At 37.8% G+C, this 11202-nt stretch overlaps 1 protein-coding gene and 1 pseudogene across 1 annotated transcript; one reads left to right on the plus strand and one right to left on the minus strand.

Moving 5' to 3' along the window:
* Positions 1–2806: 2806 nt before the first annotated feature.
* Positions 2807–7752, minus strand: LOC120176648 (annotated as a pseudogene).
* A 1061-nt stretch (positions 7753–8813) lies between these two features.
* On the plus strand, positions 8814–10982 carry LOC120176509 (protein IQ-DOMAIN 14-like). Its single transcript, XM_039182934.1, has 6 exons — positions 8814–8955; positions 9080–9209; positions 9306–9674; positions 9761–9979; positions 10126–10242; positions 10335–10982. Exons 2-6 carry the CDS (start codon positions 9135–9137, stop codon positions 10860–10862), a joined length of 1308 nt encoding a protein of 435 aa, XP_039038865.1. The 5' UTR covers positions 8814–8955; positions 9080–9134; the 3' UTR covers positions 10863–10982.
* The last annotated feature ends 220 nt before the right edge of the window (positions 10983–11202 follow it).

Raw genomic sequence — 11202 nt, forward strand, 5'->3', positions numbered from 1 at the left:
CCCTCTTCCTAGAACCACTGTGCCATGCTCCCCCACTGCTGCTACTTCTGAAGTCTAACTTTATTGACCGTGCATCATGATTCCCCCCCCCCCCCCCCGCTTTCCAACAATTTATCCCACAATCTCCCCACCTGTTATCATTTGGAGTTACATTGCGCTGAGCATAGCCTTGTTTCCATGAATTATCTCTATTAGGCATCCTGTGAGTGTCTCGCTGGTTCCTTCCCCAATAAGTTCGTTTGAAGTCTCCCTATCCATCATCCTTCTTCGAGCCTTGATAGCTATGGCCCCAGGAATTGTTTCCAGTATTCCAATCCCTGGACCCATTATTCCCCCATGAGTTACGGTTTCCACTTTCATTTTCCTGAGTAATGCTACTCTCCCAGGGATTATTTCCATCACTAATTAAGCGTACACAATCCTTTGAACTATCCTGAGTATCATTGTTACTTTCCCAAGGATTATCAAAACTAGAAGGGCTCTTATTACACCCTTTTGTCGGAACAGACAAAAGGTTCCTTTCTATCTTGTTTTCCTCCCCCGCCATGTTATTTTCTTCTACATCAGGGGGCGCAAAATATTCTTTTTCTAACTCCCGAATTAGTTCAGGATCAATATAAGGATTCCAATTTATTTCATCAATGTAAGCGTTTGGATCAGGAGCAGAAATGTCACAGGACAAGCCATTGATCTCTGCCCAAAACCGGTTTTTTGCATGTGAAATGCTTCTTCTCCAGCCGTGTCATCCCAATTGAGCACATTATCGTCGGGGCTCGTGAACTTCTTTGTATCAACTATCTTCCGCCAGGATTCTTTTCCAACTATAGTGCAGAATTTCTTTTCTCACAAAGGCACACCATCATTACAAAACTCTATCGAGGAAAAAACATAATCAGAAAAGAATCACACACCTCGGTAACAGAATATAAACAAAATGAGAACGGTAAATAGCATGCGGTTACTTCATATATATTCATTCAATCATTTGTAAATGTATTAGTGAAAAAGTGTTGGTTCTTAGACAATGTGAATGGTTATTATCATAAAGGAGAAAGTGAAAAGGTGCAAGTACAACCCTTAATACTTATTCTAAAACTAATTCTAGTAAAGATGGCAATTTTAAGTTAAAATCAAATCAGTAACTAGTAATGAATTGGGAATAACCCAAAATTATTGAAGCTTCGATGCAGTAATATTTCAATACACCTGCATGTGGAACAAAGGAAATTTGTTTTCTTTTCCATCTACATTTCAACAGTCATCGATTTTTGTCCCTCTTTCAAAGCATTTGCCCCTGATTCTGTGTTGTTTCAAATGGATGTCGGATTTAAATATTGTATTCTATAACTAAAATGAATAGTAAGAAAGAGAGAATTGAAGGGAGAAAAGAGACAAGAATGTTGAAGACAGCGGCAATTGTGAAAAAAAGAAGAGTAAATTACCAGAAAAACAAGTTTCAGGGAGATGATAGGAGGGAGGATATTTGGGAGCAGCATCCTGGCGGTAAAATCGTGGGGGCCCTCGATGTCTCCAATTGCCCATCTATCTCTTCTAAACTCTAAACCAAAACAAAAGGGTGTGTCGTCGACGACAAACTTTGAGGGGCGGGAAAATAATGAAAAAGGACAACTCTTGGGTGAAACTAAAACTGAAAGTGAAATTCGAGATCCATTGGCCGCAAGAATGGAACCGACGATTATTTTACAATTTTCATTTATTCCTTCACAAATTACAATCCTAGGTCAGTCAGCCAAGATCGTAGCATATTTTCATTTTGACGGGAAGGTTAATTTATACAGGTTCCGACCGGATTGCTCTTTATATATATATATATATATATATATATAAACAGATGTAAATTTTAGGCTTAATACCAAAATAAGTACCTAAACTATATCCTAAATCTCGAATAGGTTCTTAAACTATTTTGTGACCCATCCAGATGCCTAATGTTATAAACGTTATCCATTTAGGTGTCTGGGTCTTCAAAGTTATTAATTTTCCCGTTAAGTGACACATGTCACAATCTAGTATTTTAAATTTATTTTTTAAAATATTATTATATTTATAAAAAAACCCAAATCTTATCCTTAACCAATCGACGTCCCCCATTCCGGCCACAACCACCGCCGCCGACTTAGTCCCTGTCATCTTCCTAGTCATACGCTGTCATAGTTTTCTTCGATTGGCCGTCGAGATCGCGTGAGATCACGATTTTCATCATAGGATTTGTGGGGTATAAAATGTCGATTCGTCGTCGATCGATCACGATTTCATGAGGATTTTGGTCGCCGGGGGAGATGAGGTCGGGTGGAACTTCATCGATTGCAAAGGACGCCGGCCAACATGGATTTAGGAGTTGAAATGAAAGTTTTCAAAGTTTTTGAATTATTTCAAAATATTTATTTTTCTTTATATATATATTTAAATAAAAAATTTAAAATTACCATATTATGACATGTGTTAGTTAACGGGAAAATTAATGTCGTTGACGGCCATACATCTAAATAGATAATGTTTGTAGTCAAAAAATAGTTTAAACATTTATTCGAGAATTTAAATATAATTTGATCACTTATTTTAGTATTAAGCTTTTAATATAAAGTATCCACGCGCGGGTAGACAACTTCAATTTTGGAATTGAATCGAATTTGGGTGGGACAAACAACAGACATGACCCATTACATCCCTACGCACGTTTCATGAAGATTTAGAAACTTTACTATCTCCTTTCAAAAAAAGAAAAAGAAACTTTTCCATCTACATATTTCAACTGTACAATCAGATGTTTTGTGGTAGCATTGATTGGTTGACCGATTGATGTCATGAGTTAACATAATCATATAAGTCCACTCTTCAAAATTTTAGAAGCAGCTAAAAGATTGTCAAGAACTGGGTTTGGTGACTCATTTATGCCGAGGATCATCTCCACATGTTCAACTAATCCAACAATCGTTCCCTGTTGGAAACGAGATGGATTGTATTTGTATAAGTTCAACCACGCCGAATTGGACAATGCCTGTAACCGGCTCGCAGGATAGGCGGTAACACGTGAAACAGCAGAAGCACACTCATTTTTCTCCAGCTTCATGCAAAACCTTTCTTCTATGAGAGGCAGAGGAGGCGTTCTATCGGCCCTCGCCATCCGCTCCCACGTTGTTTCCAATAGCTCCCCCTGAATAATGGTAATAATATTATTAACAGCTCTTAATAAATAATCTGAAAATAGTATCCGCAATTCATATGTTCTTATAAAATACCTTTCCGGCTCTGGTTGCTTCAAGTATCATGCGCACATGACGTTTTGGACTGAAATGAATTCCGTGCCGCAACATCCTTCCATACACATGCTCAAACTCGAGCGCATGCATCTAACATGATATTGAATGTATAACTGTCCGCTACAACTCCATTCAGAGCATCACATCTGCTGCTCATTTCATTTGCAGCTTTTGACATCTTCTGGAGCAGATCTTTCGCTTCATCAAACAATCCGTGATCCAGATAAGCTTTTAGGATGATATTACACCTAACGAGATTTGGAGAGCAATATTTATGCATTTGGTCGAAGATGCATGCCCCATTTTCAACGCTTCCACCATCTAGACATGCTTGAATTAAACCGCTATAAGGTACCACCAGAGGTTTGCTAGCTACCTTGCATATTTTCTCAATCTGTAAAAGACAAACAATGTCGACTTAAGCAAATGTTTTAAATTATATTTGTAGAAAACAGATATGGAGTCTGGACTATACTACAACCAACCCCGACTTATTTTGCCAGCAAATTTTCATAAAGCTCCTAATAGCTAACTTTCTCAAGAATAAATGTGGAAGGCCTGAGCTGAAATTATCTCAAATACCAACTTGCACAAAAAGAACCAATGAACAAAACAAATCAAAAATAAAAATATACCTGCATCAGTGCTTCCTGGCACCTCCCGACACTACAGAGGCAGCGTGCAAGGTCGTAATAAAGAGCAGCAGATCCTATGATTCCCCGTTTTTCCATACTTTGAACAACTGATGCAACCTCATCTATCCTACCTTCCTTCCAAAGGGTATTTACAAGAACTGAAAATTACCCAAAGTCGGCTTCCACAGCAGATTTGATATGAACCTTGGGAATTAGGCACATCTCAAGACACCTATAATTCATGGACCAAGTTGTATTTGCCACATTCAAACATCACCTGCGCAAATCAACACACTTTTTTAAGTACTTTTTATCCATATAGAAAATTCATTTAACAGCACCATATTACAAACTTCAGAGAATATATTTCCCATCAGGAATGATAGGCCAAAGTTGAAATGATACAAGAATAGAGAGTATAGCCATGAAAGCTCATGCCAAAAACCCTTTCCAACAATAGAACACTGCTATAGTGCTATTTCTTATGCAACTTGAGGAAACTTAAGAAACATTGAAGACCCTTCACTTGCAACTTAAGAAAAGTACAAACCCATCCAAAATATTACTAGGATTGGCATTAATTGATGATTACAAAAGTACAAAAACCTAAACCTGGAACTAAAATAAGTTTTGTAAACTTATTCACCTCCATTACAAGTCCATATGTAGTATTGGAAGGCTGTAGATGCTGTAGCTTTAACTGCTGCAAAACTCAAAATGCCTCCTCCCACTCTTTCCGCCTGGCACAAGCATTCAGAAAATGCAAATGCAAGAAAAATGAACATTCATTGTAAGCACCAACAATTCAGCATAATACCAAACAAAATATAATTAATAAACTTTTAAAGATGATAGTGTTTAGGTATACTAATATGTATTACTCACCGCATTGTAAACAACAATATCCGGCTCTAGTCTTGGGTCCCACTTCCCAAGTGGCCCTGTCTTGAATTTCTTCTTGGGAGGAGATCGCATGATCTCAATAACATCAAAAAGTTCCCTCATGTGCCCAAGAGTAACAGCAATAGAGCGATAAGCAACCATGTCAGGATATGAAGCCATTTGTTCCTGTGGTAAATTGGGAGAGAAGAAAAGGAAATCAAATAAACCTTTCCCCTTCTGTCAAACAAAAGTTGATTTCATGAGCCACATAAATGAGAACTGAAATATATTACCCGCATTGAATGAAATAAGTTAAGAGCTTCCACAGGTCGTCTTGCTTTCCCAAGTACATCCAGTGCAGTTGTCTAAATATGTCTGCACCATAAAGATACATCAAGTACATCCATTGAAAAGGGGGGGGGGGGGTACTGCAAACAATGGATTTCAAAAAACTCAAGAGAGAGAAAACATTACTGGATGGTAACATGTAAAAGTTAAAGGAGAAAGAATGAACAGGTAGCACTCTCTTTCATGTTAATAAGAAGTTCCAAGTATTCTCAGGATATGGCATTCTCATGCATCATAATTTGCTTCTCTGTTATTCTTTAACTCTTAGTGATGCCAATGGAAACTGGAGTAAAAAAAAAGAACGACGAATATTTCAAATTATTCTATTATTCCAAGACATAAATGCTAAGATGAAGTTCATGATTATATATTATGGGGATTTTAGAACCTAACCAACTTTATGCAACTAAAAGAAAAGCGTTAAAAAGAGTAAAAATGCATAGTCCGGTGAAAGCAAAGGTTGAAATTTCCTGGAGTAGATATAAGCATATATACATCCTCTAAATCGAACAACCTCAATCATATAAAAGTTTTGGTGCAAATGTGGGGGGGAAATCCTGAATAATCTGGTATGTAGGAAGAAAATTGAAGCCAATGAAGATGTGAATTTTCAAATTACTAAGACCAACAAACTATATTGATTCACTTCTTACAGCACAACTCTACGGACATCAGCTTGCGTGCAACAGAAAGTAAGGGAAACTGGCGAGCAAAATTCCCCGAGCCTGTGAGATTTGAAGCGCTCGCGCATTTCAAGCCATTCAATGACTTGAAGTACCCACCTCCAATTCCCTAGTTTACCTAATGTCTGAATCTCCCATATTCTACAATAGTCTGTAAATTTTATTTTTGCACTACGCATCATCTTAGAAAACACCCACTCAGGTATATCAATGTCTGCACCATTCAACCTGTTAAAAACGAACTACTTAAAGAAGAATGGAACCATTTTAAAGTCTATCTAAAAAAAACACAATACTTGAACCAGTAATTAACAAAAAAAAAAAATGATATAATCCGTGAAAAATCACATTCACCTAGAAATATCCTAGGAACGATAAAAGAAGTCAAGAGTCAGCAATAGGCCCTGAAGTTCAAATGAAATTCCTTTGGCATGTTTTAACTTTAGATATCAACATGGAAGTTTCTTTCTTTTCTACCAGAACAAAAACTTGATAAATCCATTGAAGCAAATCCTAATAGACGTTTCCTCGCCTAAACGCTTCTACTTCCCTTTAAACCACCTTAACCAATCCAAATAAACATATATTACGATAAACAATAAATGATGGGTGACAATAGTTCATAAAAAATTAGCAATGTTAGAAATTAGATAGATAAAAAATGGTGTAGCTTTCACCTTGATGTGATGGTAAAAGGTTCATCATAATTTCATATCAATAACATCCAAATTTCAAAAGTCGGAAAATAAACTAGCGGCAATAAGAGAGTTATAGAGTACATACGACTTCGCTAATTTTTTAACTCTCTCCTCCATTTTGATCTTTGAAACTCGTGGTTTATTAACAATGTCATTGGATTCTTCAAAGTTCTTGAAAGCAACTCTGTCAGTCTTCAAATCATCATCCTCGAATTCTTCGAGAAATTCCTTCCTGATTCTAGTTTTCACGATTCCTTCGTTTTTTGGCGTTTGCTTCATTGTATTTCAAGACTTTGGACACCTTTACTTCCTTAGGAAAGCCTCCAAACTTCATTAAACTGGCATTTCTTTCATAGCTTTCTAATTTTGCATCATATTTGCGTCTATTTCTTAGAAACAATGTTGTTATTGGAACATAAAACACAAATAATATTCTGAAGAGAATGAAAAAGACCAGCAGAAGAAATAGAATAAGTACTTACAATTTGGCTGATTCTTTTGTTCTTTCTTCTATCTGCATTCGTGAAGCCCGTTGCTTGTCTACAAGATTACCGGGTTTTTCAAAATTCTTGTGCTCATCTCTCAGCGCCTTCACATCATCAGCTTCACTATTTAGAGGTAATGCCTTTCTGCTTCTAGTTCTAGTAGCTCCTTCACTCTTCACGTTTACTTTGTCGTGTTCAACAATTTTGGACATATTTTCTTTCTCCCCAATATCTTTGGTTGACTCGTCTTTATTTGATTTAAAAGATTTCTTCTTCTCCTTTAAAGACTCCAAAGTCTTCAAATACTCATCAAAAGATGGCTTAAATTCGAACTCCTTTTCCAGAATCCCTCCACCGGAATTAACCACTCTTAGAGAAAACCTCCGTTTCTTCCTGCTTGGGTCCTTTGACCATAAATCAACCGCACAAGTTGGTCTCCGGCAATTGACGAACCCACTAACAGGAAATGGTTTCGGGCCATAAACTGAAGTGCAAATGCTACTGCTTTCAAAGCTAAACAAACCCTTTGACCTTGAGCACTCACCATGGCAACGGAATGTAAAGCTCCCACTTTTAGCTAAACACTGCTATCTGGGAGTTGGGGAAGGCGATAAAAATAAATAAAATTCCGCGAAGACGAAGCAAAAGCTTGAAGCTGAAGAAGATTAGAGATATTTGGGGCGGAGAAGTGTTTCTTGGACCAAACTGCTAGTTTGGGCCAAAGGTGCAAACAAATCCATCAATGGCTATTAAGGGCTTATTGTGAATTCGGCCTGGTTTCTTTTTCCATCTTTGATTTTGCATGTAAAAGGAAAAATATGAAATGTCACTGAATGCTTTTGTTTGCTTATTTCCCAAGTTATGAGTTAGATGGATGGAGATGATTGAATAACCCTTTTTTTGGGGGTAGGGGACTGTCATCATGTGCATTCAATCAACCTTTTGCATTTTACCCTGAAATAAAAGTAGCGAAAGAAAAGGTAACAGTGTCGGTGGCAAATGGCAATGTAGTTTTCAACTTTATTTGTTGATTTATTGTCCTTTTACATAAAGGAAATGAGTGTTGAAATGCATCATTTGGGTGAAGCATGAATCGAGTAAAGCCTCAACTTACATGTGCTGCATGCTTTGAAAAACAGAGAGAAATCATTCTTCTTTCACATTCTTAGTTGATGATAGGTGACACTAACTGCCTCAATAATGTATGTATGTATGTACGTCATTCTACTTAATTTCAAGGCAGGCTACTTGGATATGGTTTGAACTCTACCATGAAACTACAATTTAGTCTTTAATCTTATACTACAATAATGTCAAACTAGCAAGCAATAGCAATAATGTCAAAATAACTGATATCCAAACTTAAATGCCTCGAAAATTTATAGCACGCTTGGTCCCCCCCCCCCCCCACCCAACACAGCCTCTGGCCTCAGACTTCCTTGAAATTAGAAATCCTAGTTACCCTCTTCCTCCAACTGAAGATTACATAATTGCATGGTAACGTTCCTCAAAGATTAACTCAAGGAGAGTAAAGTGATTTCTGTTCCCATCGGACATTAGAGAAATTAGAGGGTTGGAAAAGGAAGAAAAGGCCCCATGCCGCTTTCTCATAATTCATTGAAGTGCTTTCATCCATGAAATACAGTGAAGCTCAGCCCCTCCTTTTAATATTTTTATCATGCTCTGGTTTTTTAAAGCCCCACAACTTTGAACATATGAAACTCATCAAGAAAAAGATGGAAAATTAGCACCACCTGCTGAATTTAATCAACTTTTTTCAGATTTTCAAGGAAAACTATGTGATGAAATTTTATTGATATTGGGTTTATAAATAAAGAATGGTTATCTAGATCCACGGCAGTCGTGTCTCAGTCTCGGATATCTAGGTTCCCGAGGACCAAGCTTTTTGAAGCGGAGTTTCCTGATTGAGTCTCCCAAAATGCGTTAGTATTCAGTGCACCTTCTGTACACTACAGAATCCATATGGAATTTAGCACTATAGTATAGTATTCTTAAGCTTTGAGAAAAGTAATCATCATTATTTATATATGCTACTTCCTGCTCTAGGATGCAGAAATGTAAAGGTTCAAGAGTCGCTGAACCTCAAGTGATAGTCCTTTAAATGGCGAAGAAGAAGAGCTGGTTCAATCTAGTGAAGAGTTTTTTTCTCTTTGAGACAGTTGCAAATGCTCATAAGGTAACTTTGCGTTATACCTTTGTCCCAAAGTTTTTTTTTCCCTCTGGTTCTCGTATGAATGATTGGTTGTCATGAATGTCATCTATCTCTTGAAAGGAGAAAAGAAGGAAATGGATGTTTGGAAGGTTTAGGATCAAAAGGCTGCCATCCCTTAAAGCTCCATCTCCACCAAGTGACGTCACAAAATGTGAAATGGAGGAAGATCAGAAAAAACATGCTTTAGCTGTCGCAATTGCCACGGTTGCTGCTGCCGAAGCAGCTATTGCAGCTGCTCAGGCTGCAGCCGAGGTTGTTCGTCTCAATGGTTGTTACGACCTTAAAACTAACCATGAATATGCTAGTGAAGGAGAAATAGAAGAGAAACCCTTGGATGTTCCATCTGATTCTTCCTCATCTAGTGAGCCTGAAAGGAAGTTGCACGAACTCGCTGCCACAAAGATCCAGGCTGCCTTTCGGGGATACCTTGTAAGTTGCCTTGTTTCATCGTTAGCTGCTTGTTTGTAGGTGATCTGCCATGTTTTTTGAAATGAATTTGGTGGAGAAACTTGTAGGCAAAGAAAGCTTTGAGGGCACTGAAAGGGATAGTGAGGCTTCAAGCAATCATCCGAGGCTGGGTTGTGAGAAGACAAGCATTGACTGCTCTAAAATGCTTGCAATCAATTGCAAACATACAGTCCCAGGTATGTGCAAGGCGATTCCAAGTGGTTGCAGGCACTTGGCAAGATGATGAGAACAGACAGTTGTTGACATTGAAAGACAAGATTATTAAGGTAGATGCCTCTATTGTCACTCCAGACAACACTAAGTTGTCAAACTCAACAGTCATGTGATGGTCTTATAATGGTCCTTCAGTTTTCTTTGTTGGTGCAACCAGAGGTACATCTAATTACCGGTTAAAATGTTCGAAAACTTGCAGGTGGACACCAACAGTCAAAGAAGATGTGATGATAGCATTTTGACAAAGGAAGAAACAGATGATATCAGTTTAACTAAGAAAGAATATGCAATTAAGAGACAAGTGATGAACTATCGGGTGATCGTCCTTGGCTCGAACTGTCTGTCTTCATATTTTACTTATCTAGTGACTAGTGCTTTGTTCTAAGGAGTTGGAAAACTTCAATGCAGAATTCAACAGAAACAAAACAGAAGAATGTTAATGGAAGATTGATGTACTGGATAGACCAATGGGCGGATACTAAAAGTAATGAACTCGGAGTCGAAGATTTGGACTCGGTTTGGACTTCAAACCGCAAGCCTACTGGGGAAAGCAGATGTAAACAACTAGGGCTCAAGACTTTTCAGAGACGGTATCACTGTGATGCCGAAGGATCGTATTCTCCTGTACCGATTCGGCGTCGATCATTTCACGGAAAGCAGAGTTCTCTCGGAGAAGACAGCTCTTTTTTTACCTCTACTGTAGTCCCTACTTACATGGCTGCTACACAATCTGCTAAGGCAAAAGTAAGATCAGTGAGTTCACCGAAGCTAAGACCAGAAACTTGTGATACTCAATCCGAAAGCTACTCGACATATGAGAACAAACTGTCTATTATATCTTCAGTTACAAGCAGGCCTAGCACTTATCAGCAAAGATATCCAACTCTGAAGGGTTTAAGTTCAAAGCAAACCTCAAAAGATGTTAGCTTTAATTGAGTGTCCAATGCCTAATTGGTAACGAGCGTTTGTTATTGTGCTGGTTGAAATGTAGATGTTACTTTGTACTTAAACAATTGAATGAATCAAGCTTCATGTATGAGACAAGACGAATTCGGTCCATTAAAAAATAACATCAGTTTCGATGGGATTTTTTTTAACCCTGCGCCAAACTTAATTAGCCCAATAGGCATGGTTTTTATTTTGCAAACTACCGCAAAAAGTTCCAATACAAGATAAACTCATCGAGTTTGCCTAATTTTTTTTTAATAGTCCTAGGTAAGTGAGCCTCATGTGAGTTAATATTATATTATATTTTCATGATGTGACGAGTCTGATG

The sequence above is a fragment of the Hibiscus syriacus genome, unplaced genomic scaffold, assembly GCF_006381635.1.
Source record: "Hibiscus syriacus cultivar Baekdansim isolate YM2019G1 unplaced genomic scaffold, ASM638163v2 tig00112249_pilon, whole genome shotgun sequence".
In the NCBI taxonomy this organism is placed as follows: domain Eukaryota; kingdom Viridiplantae; phylum Streptophyta; class Magnoliopsida; order Malvales; family Malvaceae; genus Hibiscus; species Hibiscus syriacus.